The sequence below is a fragment of the Scyliorhinus torazame genome, chromosome 8, assembly GCF_047496885.1.
Source record: "Scyliorhinus torazame isolate Kashiwa2021f chromosome 8, sScyTor2.1, whole genome shotgun sequence".
Lineage (NCBI taxonomy): Eukaryota > Metazoa > Chordata > Chondrichthyes > Carcharhiniformes > Scyliorhinidae > Scyliorhinus > Scyliorhinus torazame.
The window spans coordinates 151,609,107-151,623,037 of NC_092714.1; the positions used below are offsets into that span (position 1 = coordinate 151,609,107).

Genomic DNA, 13,931 nt, shown 5'->3' on the forward strand with positions numbered 1-13,931 from the left:
GTCCGGATTATTCTCCATCTGCCATCTCTCCGCCCAAGTCTCCAAACAATCTAAATCCTGCTGTATCCTCTGACAGTTCTCGTCACTATCCACAATTCCACCAACCTTTGTGTCATCAGCAAACTTACTAATCAGACCAGTTACATTTTCCTCCAAATCATTAAAAAAAAAATATATATATATTTATTCAAATTTTTCAACAAACCCCCCCCCCCCCAACAAAAAGAAACAAGAACACAACAATCAGAAATTATACATTGGATTTCCCCCATATACAATAACCCCCCCTTATAACATTTAAAAACACAAATAGGGAACCCCCCCCCCCCCCCCCACCTCCACCCAAACGCCACCCCAAAAGAAACCCCCCTCACTTCCGCCCCACCCTTGGGCTGCTGCTGCTGCTGCTGACCTCCTCCTAACGCTCCGCGAGATAGTCGAGGAACAGTTGCCACCGCCTGAGGAACCCTTGCACAGACCCTCGCAAGGCAAACTTTATCCTCTCCAGCTTGATGAACCCTGCCATGTCATTGATCCAAGCTTCCACACTAGGGGGCTTTGCATCTTTCCATAGTAGCAAAATCCTCCACCGGGCTACCAGGGACGCAAAGGCCAGAATACCGGCCTCTTTCGCCTCATGCACTCCCGGTTCGTCCGATACCCCAAATAATGCCAATCCCCAGCTCGGCTTGACCCGGGCGTTCACCACCTTGGACATAGTCCTCGCAAAACCCCTCCAAAACCCATCCAGTGCCGGGCACGACCAGAACATATGGACATGATTTGCCGGGCTCCCCGAGCACCTCCCACATCTGTCCTCCACCCCAAAGAACCTACTCAACCTCACCCATGTCATATGCACTCTGTGAGTAACTTTGAACTTTATTAGGCTTTATTAGCCCCTACTCAGGGCATCAGCCCACAGACCCTCATCTATCTCCTCCCCAAACTCCTCCTCCCACTTGCCCTTAAACTCCTCCACCGAGGCCTCTTCCTCTTCCTTCAGCTCCTGGTAAATCGGCGAAACCTTGCCTTCTCCAACCCATACACCCGAAATCACCCTGTCCTTAATCCCACCTGCCGGAAGAAGCGGGAATTCCCTCACCTGCCGCCTCACAAACGCCCTCACTTGCATGTACCTGAAAGCATTTCCCGGGGGTAGCCCAAACTTCTCCTCCAGCATCCCTAGGCTCGCAAACGTCCCATCGATGAACAGGTCCCTCATTCTTCTAATCCCTGACCGTGCCAGCTCCGAAACCCCCCATCCATCCTTCCCGGAACGAACCGATGATTCTCCCGAATCGGGGACCAAACCGAAGCTCCCACCTCGCCCGTGTCGCCTCCACTGCCCCCAGATCTTCAGTGTCGCCGCCACCACCGGACCCGTGGTGTACCTTGTCGGCGAGAGCAGCAGAGGTGCCGTCACCAGCGCCCTCAGGCTCGTGCCCACACAGGACGCCATCTCTAGCCACTTCCACGACGCCCCCTCGCCCTCCATTACCCACTTACGGATCATCGCCACATTGGCTGCCCAATAATAGCCACACAAATTTGGCAGCGCCAGCCCCCCCCCGTCCCCGTCCCTGCTACGCTCCAGAAACACTCTCTTCACCCTCGGGGTCTTATTCGCCCACACAAGTCCCATGCAAATCATTTATATATACTACGAACAGCAAAGGTCCCAGCACGGATCCCTGCGGAACACCACTAGTCACAGCTGTAGCATGACTTGCCAGTTTTTATACTCGATGCCCCGTCCAAGGCAAGCATTCTGTATGCTTTCTCGACTACCTTGCCTACTTGTGTTGCCACTTTCAAAGATCTGTGGAGCTGCACGCCCTGATCTCTCTGACTTTTTATATTTCTAAAAGTTTTACCATTTATGGTATATTTCCCCTCTAAGTTAGACCTACCAAAATGCATTATCTCACATTTGTCCAGATTAAACTCCATTTGCCATTTCTCTGCCCAAGTCTCCAACCTATCTATGTCCTGTTGTATCTTCTGGAAATCCTCAACACTATCTGTCACTCCACCAACCTTGGTGTCATCTGCGAACTTAACCATTTAGCCTGGAATTTAGCCATTTTCTCCATGACAATAGGAAGAGACGGTGGAGTTGTGGTAATTTCACTTGACTGGTAATCCAGAGGCCCAGGCAAATACTCTGGGGTCATGGGTTCAAATCCAATCACAACTGCTGGTGGAATCCAAATTCAATTGATAAATCTGGAATTGAAAGCTTATCTCAATAATGGTGGTCAAAAACCCATTTGATTCACCTATGTGTTTATGGAAGGAAATCTGCCGTCCATATTAGTCTGGCCTACATGTGATCCACAGTACATCCACAATAATGTGGTTGACTATAACTGTCCTCTAAAATGGCCGAGCAAGACTCTTGGTTGAAAGGCACTTAGGGATGGGCAATAAATATTACCCTTGCCAGTAACGGCCACTTCCCACGAAATAAAGAAAAAAAAAATCCACATTCCGGACAAAGATGGCCCACTCTGGTTAGAGTGCATGAAGATTGATGAGGTTCTTGTTAAAAGACAGATTTGTATTAATAGTGTCTTTCACAACCGCATGACAGCCCAAAGAACTTTACAGTCAATGAAGAGCATTTTGAAGCATAGCCACTAGTGTAACATAGGAAACACAACAGGCAATATGCACACAGCAAGCCCCTGCAAACAGCAATGTGATTATGGCCTGATGATCGGTGTTCCTGATGTTGGCCATGGGATAAAAATGGCCAGGACACGGGAAAAAAATCCCCAGCTCTTCTTCAAAATAGCATCATGGAATATTTTACTTCCACCTTACAGAAAAGACAAAGCCTGAGGTTAACATGTCATCTAAAGGATAGCATATCCTGTCAGTACTGCATAGGAGTGTCAACCTAGACTTTTCTGGCTCAGGACTTGAACCCAAAACATTTCCACTCAGGGTGAAGTTGCTGCCAACGGAACGATGACTGACACTATACACTTCTTTATATATAAAGAATCCTTCCCCCTAGAGATATGCAAAGCACATTTGATTCCATGTTGCTGTTGAACATCAAATAATCAATTTAAGGCATTTGAATAAAGTTTGGAAGGGCCCAGAATCTTTCAATTCCCAATAAGGTCAATGAGCATTAATAAATAAGCTAAATGTCAACTTTCCAACGGCAGTGTGCATCCTAATTATAATGGACATAACTCTCTGATCTCACCCAAGCCTCAACTCCAAGGGGATAGAATATTCCTTATGGAAGGAGAGGTGAATGGGGACCTTCACATATGGGGAGGTGGCAAGAGGGTAAAGGTTGTCTGCAAAGTAAAGGTTGAACTGGAATACATTACCACATGGCCGGTACAGAACAGAAATAATGATTGCATACGCAGAACCCTTGCAGGAAGAACCACCAGAACCAAGTTGTATTTTTGAGGCAATTTAATCAGGTTCTTCGTGAAATGGGTTCAGAAATAGGATGTAATAAGTAGAACATAAAGAGTAAATTACTTAAAAATGTACCACTTCAATATTGCAGCAAGTCTTGACAGTTTCCTGTTGACGGTGCAAGTTAATTGCATGGTTATCCATGTGCTTACATAAGGCTCCATGGCAGATGGTGTAATGACAAATTTCATCACATTCAAAATCATGAAATGGGAAATAATTGAAGCTAATACCCTGATGCTAATGCACGACTTACAACGATGAGCTTAATTGGAGTGGTTCTGAAACTGCAATTATTAGAATGTATTTTACTCTGTACCATAAAATGGATACAGCAGCTTGTGTACTGTCCTAGGACACAGCATTATATTTAACTGTACAGCAAGTAAGTAACGTCGCAGTTTCTCCCCATTAGGTGTGGTATTATTACCTGACTATGAGCATTCTCTTTTGTCCTGGCATGTTTCTTCAAATCTGTTAAAAGAGCAATTTCAGTGTTCTTTAAGTTGTAGAGCTGTAGTGAATTCAGCAAACCAGGAAGCTCTGGGTCTATAGCAGCCAGGGCCTGTGCAAGGAATCAAAGTGTTCATGGTGAGTCACGCCATCTGATATGGGTTTTAAGTAGGTCAGGACAATCAAAATGAAAAGCACACTCTCCAGAATGACAAGCGAGACTGTCCACTTGGTAGATCCTCGATACATCCTTCATGACTTTTACTCACCATGTGAATAGTGCACATACAAATCCTTGAGAGGTATTGTGGACAACTCCACACACCACAATTCTCTCCCCTCCCAGCACCTATATCCAAAAAATATAAGAAACATTGGGTGCAATCGAATAGCCATGCTGAGCCCGAAAAGCGGCGCAGCGGGGCCGATTAAAGCGGGAGACCCCACTCCTCGGATCTACCCAGCTCGCAACACCTCGCGATCTCGCTAGACGTTGTGATGTGACTTTAGACAAATCTGCATATTAAAGTGAGACAGCATTATCCCATAGTGCGTTAGGGCTTTTGGGGGGGGTTACAGGGCGCCATTTAAAAATGGCATTCCTTTCTCTCGCTACGCTGAGGAGTTCCAGGCAGCGGCGCTCTTAATGCACAGAACAGGGATATGTGTGGCCTCGGCTGGGCGTTCCCTGCTGAGGCCCCCTTTCTAACCGGGGTACCCTTTTATAGCGTTGTGTTTCTCAGTGCTGCGAGCGCCGGGAAACACGCAACTAAACGTGCACGCTATGGGACTTTGTTCCCATTTCGTTCAATCCCGCCCACTATATCTTTGGGACCCTGCAGTTTACCAACATAGGTTAATAATGCTCAAAAGCAGAGTACAGGCTAGAGGACTACGGTGGTGTGAGTAGGGCTATAAAGAACACGGAGCACTATATCAGAGGCAATAAACATCCCTCTGCATGCTTTGGCTTCTGAATACAGCAGATTCTGCCTCAATAAATCAGAAAACATGATTCATTTGCCTGAGAAGATCATCATTGAAAAGCATCGTCTTCTGGAGAAACCTGATCAGCAGCACTTGACAATAGGCAACTAACGTCCAACGTATTCCTCTCAACATGAGCCTTAAGTGGCCAATACTTGGGTTGAATTAGTTTAATGACACCACCGTTCACTGCTGGTATTCTAACTGATGAAGGAAATTATTGTCGCTGAGGCATTGGGTGAGACTCTCCGTCTCATCCCAATCAGTACGTGCATTCCAATCACTGAAGTGTATGATTGCAATGCATTTACCGCTCTTTGATGTGGTTAATGTTTGTAAACATTGGGGTTTCAGGAGAGTTACTCATCCATGAAGGGACATGAATGAATCAAGGCTGCAGCTGTTTTGTTGAAGCTGTCAATCACAGCCCAGGACTAAAAATGAATGAATGGCTTGCAGCTAATGGATCTGAGGGGTTTAAACGCAGGCTACAACTGTTCTTCTTCCAGGAATGGACACAGCTTCCAGGTAAGTGTTACAGCCGTAATTCTTTTCACTGCTCCTGCCTGGACTGCTCTCTAGTTTCCAGACTAGACAGGGGTCTCATCTGTGAAGGTGGGGCGGGGGGGGGGTTTCAGTCTGGGGTCTCTATGGAGGATTCCTTTAGTTAGGGGATCTCTGGGGGGGGGGGGGGGGCTTCAAATAGGGAGCCTTTGTGATGGTCCCTTTGTTAGGGGGTCTCCGTGGGGGTCCCTTTGTTAGTGGGGGTCCCTTTGGGAGAGTCTGGTCGAGGAGGAATGGGCAGGTAGTGCATTGTGGGGAGTGGGATGGCCCTCAGGTGGACTTTAGGGGAAATTCCCTTCAGGAGTTACTTCCTTTGCCCACTGCGAGGATCATCACATCAGGCTGAAGTCTGGTGAAACCTGTAGTAATCCCCACCCTCGAGATTCCTGGCCAGCGGAGAATCATGAAGGGCTGGGTAATAGAGTGCCGGGCCCGCTAAGTGGATGCAAATGGCTCATTAAGACTCACTTGTCACCCCCCCCCTTGTGCAAGGGCACAAAGCTATCCCGATTTCTTGATTCTCCGCCACAAAGTGGACCCCACTACTGGTGGTGGGCGGCAGAGATCCAGGCCATTGTCTTCTCCTGGTCTTAACAAGTCCTTTTATTACATTCATCAACCAAGGTCACCTTCTGCTCCTTGCAGTTAGTAAGAAAGACATTATTTTAACAGCACTTTTAAAACTGAAAGACGGCCCAAGGCACTTTATAGACAATAAAGTACTTTCAAAGTGTAGTTACTGGTATAATGCAGGAAATGCCACAATGTGTCTGCAAATGGCGTGAAGAGGGAGTCTATACACATTTTGACAATGCCATTTCTGACACACAGGGTGCCAGATGTAAAACTAAGATTGTAGAGGTGTTAAACACCGGTTCTGTGGATGCCGAACACTGAAACCCCATCCTTATCCTAGATAGTGTACTCACTAGGAGGCCTGTAGGTTCACAGATTATGCCACAATGTCCACAAGAAACTGTCAGCTCTGGATGACCTGGTACAACAGAATAAGCCTGCGAGACAGCATCAAACTCAAATCCATTTCAAATATGAAGGTGCTACCAAGAAGCTGACTGCTTACTCCCATCAGGTTTGTGAATGAAGATAAAATGAAGAGAACACATGGAATTCACAGAATAACATTCCTTCAGGGACAGACACTCTGGAAATTAGTTTTATAGTCTTGAATAATGGAACAGAAATAATACTTCATCCCGATTAGAAGAATGATCAATAGACCAATCTTTAGTCAACTCCTGTGATGTCAACGGTATCAGACTGGTGGGCAGATTCACATGGTTATAGAGCATCACTATTCAAGGTCCAGTGGGTTACCACTGCTGCCTCACAGCGCCAGGGACCCGGGTTCAATTCCGATCTCCGTGTGGAGTCTGCATGGTTCTCCCCGTGTCAGCTTTGACAAAGAGTCATCGGACTCGAAACGTTAGCTCTTTTCTCTCCCTACAGATGCTGCCAGACCTGCTGAGATTTACCAGCATTTTCTCTTTCGTTGCAGATTCCAGCATCCGCAGTGATTTGCTTTTCTCCCCATGTCTGCGTGGGTTTCCTCCGGGTGCTCCGGTTTCCTCCTGCAGTCCAAAGATGTGCAGGTTAGGTGGATTGGCCATTCTAACTTGGTCCTTGGGTGTCCAAAAATTTGCAGATTGGGTGGGATTACAGGAATAAGGAAGGGGAGTGGTTCTAGATACAGGCTCTTTCAGAAGGTCGGTGCAGACTCGATGCGCAGAATGACCTCCTTCTGCACCTTGGGGACTCTATGGAAGGCATCCGCCACAGCTTGTGGTGTTCGAGCAAGGGAAGAGTGTGGAATGTGTGTTCTGTGTATTCTGGCATTGAAGAAACCCAAGTCAAATTAATTCAATCTTGGTTTTGGAACACGCAAAATAAACATCCATTGCAACATTTGGTAACATTCTTTGCTATTTTAGGCAATAGGTTTCTATTTCGGCCAATCAACAGTCTTCACAAAACTTTGCTTCTAAAAACCGATCCTCTGTCCTGACAGTAGCTGTTATAATTAAATGTAATAACCTTTCACAACAGACTCACAAATGTGGAAGTTCATTTGTTTAATGCATCCACCCAAACACAAGGGCACAGCTTTTCACTGCACTGTCTGAATGTCTCTCGTGCTTCAGTGAAGGCCACTGGACGTGTCTATCTCCAATCCACTTTAGCACCAGTCACACAATTTGGAACAGCTCCCAGTTGATGTTACAGTCCATCTGTTCCTGGGGCAGAATTCTTGGGTATGAGAAAGACCTCAGTCATCAGAGGTGGCCACAAGAGCTTGACCATTATAAAATCTATTCCCAGCATTTAATGGCTCAAGGCAGCTGCTGATACCTGGTTATTTCCTGCGTCAACGCAAGAGCAAAAAGATTCCAGTTCAAACAACTGGCCAAATCTAAAGCTGAAAAGGGAGACATGCTACCAAAGTTTTTGGGGCAGCACGGTGGCAGTGGTTACACTGCTGCCTCACAGCGCCAAGGTCCCAGGTTCGATCCCGGCTCTGGGTCCATGTGGAGTTTGCACATTCTCCGTGGGTTTCGCCCCCACAACCCAAAGATGCACAGGAAAGGTGGATTGGCCACTCTAAATTGCCTCTTAATTGGAAAAAAATGGGTGACTCTAAATTTTTTTTTAAATGCTACCAAAGTTTTTTGTCCTGCACTCATCAGATCAAATAGAAGAATGCCTAATAATGTAAATATATAGCTTCACAGGCTGAGGGGAGATGATGTACAAAATTATGAGAGACATTGATAGGATAGATTGTAAAAATCTTTTCCCCATAGTAGGGGTGTCAAGGTCCGGGTGGCATGGGTTTAAGGTGAGGAGTAGGTGGTTAGAGGGGACCTAAGGAAACACTTTTTCACTCAGAGGGTGGTGGAAATATCGAATGCACTGCCTGACATGGTTGTGGAGGCAGGTACTCTCATAACATTTATGAAGCATCTGGATGAGCACTTAAATCGCCAAAGCATAGTGGGCTATGAACCAAGTGCTGGTGAGTGAAATTAGGATAGATTGGTATTGGTTTTTGACGGTCGGCAGAGACATCGTGGCCGAAGGGCATGTTTATGTTCTGTATGACTCTAGAACTCTTAAGACTAGCACAACAGGCTTCAGAACAAGTCTCTCTGTCAATAATATTCATGTTCTGAACTGCACAAATAACTGAAATCTAGAGCTCCAAATATGACAACCACGATGATTAATTTCAGGAGCAGGTAATCTACCAAGATCCAACATTTTAGAATTGAGCACTTGAACTGTACAGCCCAGCAATATCCCAGCAGTCAGGGTACGCAAGGAATTTTTGTAACCGAACACAAAAAGGAAACGATAATATTGTAAATGATCAAGTTGAGATTTTTCCAGGCGAACGGCATAAAAACGTCATCAAAGGATCATCTTCATTTTTTGATATCAGGACAGAATCACAATGCCGGGAAAAGACGTCAGAGGGTGAGCTCCAAGACAATTCCAATATTTCTGCCCTCTGACATCTAAAGGTGATCACCCACAAGTATGTTCACTCTTGGTATAAATAGGAAGCAGGGTAAAGGTGAAAGGGTAGCACCGTTGAACAGGAATGGCATTGGTGTAATGAAAATGAAAAAAAATGAAACCACCATTGACTGTTATAAAAACCCATCTGGTTCACTCATGCCCTTCACCACCCACCTGGTCTGGCATAGATGTTTCTTCAGATCCACAGCAATGTGGTTGACCCTTAATTGACCTCTGAAATGCAGGAACAAGTCACTCAACTCAAGGGCAATTAGGGATCAGCAATAAATGCTGGCCTTGCTGGCTTTTTTTAAGTGACATTTCAGTGGTTATTTAATTTGCCCTCTCAAAGTTGCCCATCTGCTGGGCATGACCGGCGTTGTTTTCTTTTCAATTCTAATCTGTGGTGTTTTGCTTGCTGCACGCCACTGATCCATCCAAGGATGTTCCACTGGTCATTTTTATTAACAACCATCTCACTTCTTCATTCCCAGTCAAGGATTTAGCCAGCAAGCAACCGGGAATTGTTGCTACCAGGAACAATGTATAATGAAAATAAACAAAAGCAAAATACTCAATATTTAAAATCTGAAATAAAACCAGAGATCTGAAATAGTCAGCAGATCAGGCAGCATCGGTGGAGAGAGAGAGAAACAGACTGACCGCTTCAGGTCTAGAACATTCAATCGGAACTGGAATATATTATGGAGGTGAACAGCTTTTAAACAAATACAGAGGCAGGAAAAAGGAGATAGACGAGGACAGAACAAAAGGAAAGGTCTCGAACTGGATGGACGGCAGAAGATAGTAAATGATAAAAGAAATGACGATGGTGGCAATGTGACAAATAAAGAAAAAGATATGCCTAGAGGAAGGGGAAATAAGTGTGAGGTGATGCACTTGGACAGGACAAATAAAGCGAGGGAATACATGATAAACGGAAGGATCAGAGGGACATTGATGTGCATGTGCACCAGTCTCTTAAGGTAGCAGAGCAGGTGGATACAATGTTTAAGAAGGCATCTGGTATACTTGCCTTTATTAGCCGAGGCATAGAGTTTAAGAGCAGGGAGGTTATGCTGGAATTGTATAAAATGTTGGTTAGGCCACAGCTAGAGTATTGTGTGAAGTTCTGGAATCCACATTTTAGGAGGGATATGATAGCACTGGAAAGGACGCAGAGGAGATTTACCATGATATAGTCTGGGTTGGAGAGTTTTACAAAGAGAGATTGGATAGACTTGGATTGTTTTCCTTGAAGCAAAGTAGACTGAGGGGGTACAAAATTGATAAATGTATCAAATTATGAGGGTCATAGATAAGAGTAGGCAGGAAGAAACCTTTCCCCTTGTGGCGGGATCAATGACCAGGGGGCATAGATTTAAGGTAAGGGGCAGGCGGATTAGAGGGGATGTGAGGCAAAACTTTTTTTACCCAGAGGATGGAGTTTAGATGTCGCTGCCTGAAAGGGTGGTGGAGGCAGAGACCCTCATAATATTTAAGAAGTATTGAGATGTGCACTTGCTTACAAGGCATACAAGGCTATGGGCCAAGTGCTGGAAAATGGTATTAAAATACTGATGTGGTTGTTTCTGACTGGCGCAGACATGATGGGCCGAAGGGCCTTTTCTGTGCTTTATGACACTATAACCGTTACAACAGAATAGCAATAATCATGAATTAATAGGGTAGGGGTGTGGGCCTAGTTAGGGTGCTCTTGCCAGAGGGTCGGTACACTTAATGGACCTTCTGCACTGCAGGGATTCTATGGATGTTAGAATGCCCAAGAAAACTCCAATGTTAACTTTATTTAAAGTACAGCCAGCAATAATTGTAATTACTCAATGTACCTGTACTGTCTTCTTGTCCATTAAGTAGGCCGTAGAAATTTGAAATGATTCATTTTCTAATTTTTTCTAATATTTGCTCGCTCTTCCAAACACAAATCGGTTAGCTCCATTCTCTCTCCACAGATGCTGTCAGACCTGCTGAGATTGTCCAGTATTTTCTGTTTCAGATTCCAGCATCTGCAGTAATTTGCTTTTATAAATCTGTGCCCCGGGACAGAATAATCAAACATAGTTCGTGGAGCTCAAATCATGAAATGATAATGACGCACATTGCCTCAATGGAGATGACACTTAACAGAAAACAAAAAACATCAAAGGGACTTTTGTTTGTTGACGAGACTGACAACACTACACAATTTTAGTCATAGTGAATAAGTTCTTATTTTCATACACTCTGAAGTTACCATACCTGCTTCTCAACAGAATCGGTATCTTCAGTTAAACTGGAAAACCCCACAAAGATGATCTGCAGAACCACAGAAAGGATTATTCAGGCAATTTTCTCTCAGCATTGAATATCTAAGGAATAATACTTTTGAACTGTTTATTATGGTTAATGCACAAGTGATATAGGAAGGAGAAAAAAAAAGCATCAAAGCGGTGAGCGGCAGGAGACAGATTACAATGACTAGCTACTTACAAGTATAGTTTGCTTCATCCGTGACTTGGTGGCATCACCATGACATCCTAGTCAGAAGCTTGTGAGTTTGAGCCTCAGCACCAGAGGCTTGAGCACAAAATCCAGGCAGTGGGGCGGCACGGCGGCACAGTGGTTAGCACTGCTGCCTCACAGCGTCAGTGACCCGGGTTCACCTTGGGTGACTGAGTGGAGCTTGCACCCTCGCCTGCGTGGATTTCTTCCAGGTGCTCCGGTTTCCTCCCAAAGATGTCAAGGTTAGGCGCATTGGCCATGCTAAATTGTCCCTTATTATTCAAAAGGTTAGGTGGGCTCATGGGGATAGGGCGGGAGACTGAATAGGGTGGGCTTTCTGAGGGTCGGTGCAGACTCGATGGGCCGAGTGGCCTCCCACATTGTAGAGATTCTATGATCTAGTGCTGAATGAGTGCTGCCAGGTTTGCTGATTGAAATTAAAGCAAAAGATCGCATGCAGATTCTCCCCAGGATCCTGGCTAATACTTACACCTCAACCAACACTACTAACCCAGATTATCTTGTCCCTTATACCGATGATGTTTATGGGACCTTGCTGTGTGCAAGTTGCCTGTTGTGTTTCTCAGCCTCACAATTACTTTAAAAGTAGTTCAATAGCTGAAACATCCCGAGGCCATAGCGTATAAACACAAGTACATTCTTCCCGAGGGAGATCTCATGGTGCAGTGGGTAGTGTCCTCGCCTCTGAACCAGAAGCTCTGAGTTCGAGTCCTATCTCAGGGCTTGATGCCCAAGGAAGATGTGTCCCTAATCCGGTCAAACAGGTTGAGTATCAACCTGCAAAACCCTTCAAACACGCCGATGGCTGGTGGTAAGAGTGGGAGAGATTCCTGGTCAGCCATGCTTGATGTTTAGTGGCACCCTTCAAGCTATCTGCCTCAGGTGACCAGTTTCAGGAAAAAAAACTCACTATGGGAAACAGATGAAAGTCTGCCTTGTGCGCCATTAGGAAGTGAAACAACATCAAAATTCTTTCCTCGTAACTTCAGGCTAACTGGTTCAGACAGAACTGTGAACTTTAGCAGCCTCTGCTGGCGGTCCTATGTCATTGTGAGTAAATGAGATTCAATGTTTTCCTTATTTTATTTAGTCTGCTGGTGACCTCCATTCTTTCCAACTGTGGTTTTGAATAGTGACACCTCAAAGGATTTTAACTTGCTCAGAATTCCCTTGTACAATCAAACATTTTGTATCACATTATTTTGCTTTCATTATTCAATCTTCAACATAGCTTCTTGCCTAATAAATCAGAAGCAGTGTTAAATCCAATCAAGAGTCTTCACTTTTTGAAATTCAATCACTTGAGCTGCAAACAAAGCCCATGTGAGTTCAGGGGTCAGAACACTTCAGGAACTAGGATTGACAATGGGCAGGATCAATTGACTTTACAAGTCCAGTATTATTCGATTGAATCTGTTCCGTACCACTGCTAAGGACAATATATCTTCCCTGAGGGTCAGTGTCCAGAAGTGACCGCAGTTCTCCAAAGTGGGGTCCGATCAAGGCTCTCTCTGTACAAACTTCCTCACTTCAGAATACTAATAAATGACTTAACATAATAAAAGACCCAAGGCACTTGGCAAGAAAACTGAGAAACATAAGAATGAGGTGTGATCTTATTGAAATATACAGTTCCTGGTGGAGACAAGGTCAATTAATATTTTTAAGGCAGGTTACTTCCGGTGGCGGCCATGGAAGAGTAGGTCGCACATTTGATAGTTCCCGCCTGTAACGGACTTTTGGACCTTTTTCCCCCGTTTTTTCCCGGATTTTATGGGATAAATCGGTGAAGAGTGAGACAGTGAGGAGAAATACCCCTCCTTTGGACCAGAAGTGGCCGTGTGAGAAGACAAAGTCCTATAAGGAAGATGCGAGAGACGGCAACGTGGGAAAGAATGGCGGCGAGCAAGGGCCACGGGGAGACGGCACAGTGGTCGACGGGGCAGCTGGTGGAGATTTTTGAAGATTGCTTCGCCAAGCTGAAGAAGGACACGCTGGACCCGATTAAGGCTTCGATCGATCAATTTGTGCAGAATCAAGAGACCCACGGGAGAGCGATCCAGGAGGTGGAGAAAAAGGTGTCCAAGCACGAGGAGCACATAACCGTGCTGGAGACCAAGGTGGAGATGATGACCGACCGCCAGAAAAGAATGTAGGAGAAGCTGGAGGATCTGGAGAACAGGTCCAGGAGGCAGAATCTTAGAATTGTTGACCTCCCTGAAGGCAGTGAGGGATTGGATGCGAGGACTTATGTGACGGACATGTTGGAGAAGTTGATGGGGGCTGAGGTGTTCCTTCAGCCCCTGGAAGTAGATAGAGCGTGCAGAGCCCTCACGAAGAAGCCCCGAGCGAACAAGCCGCTGAGGGCGATGGTGGTACGCTTTCACCGATTCCTGGAAAAGGAACACGTTCTGCGG

The 13,931-nt window shown here is 45.5% G+C and overlaps 1 protein-coding gene across 4 annotated transcripts in view; it reads right to left on the bottom strand.

Annotated features, from left to right (window-relative positions):
- Positions 1–13,931, bottom strand: part of akap11 (A kinase (PRKA) anchor protein 11) — a 134,421-nt gene that overhangs the window by 47,381 nt on the left and 73,109 nt on the right. For 3 of the 4 annotated variants that reach the window (XM_072514375.1, XM_072514372.1, XM_072514373.1), the window contains exons 4-5: positions 11,251–11,307; positions 3,881–4,015 (exon numbers count right to left, since the gene is read on the bottom strand). In XM_072514375.1, coding sequence (XP_072370476.1) covers positions 3,881–4,015; positions 11,251–11,307 — 192 coding nt within the window. The remainder of the gene's footprint in view (positions 1–3,880; positions 4,016–11,250; positions 11,308–13,931) is intronic. The other variant, XM_072514374.1, reaches the window with a different exon arrangement.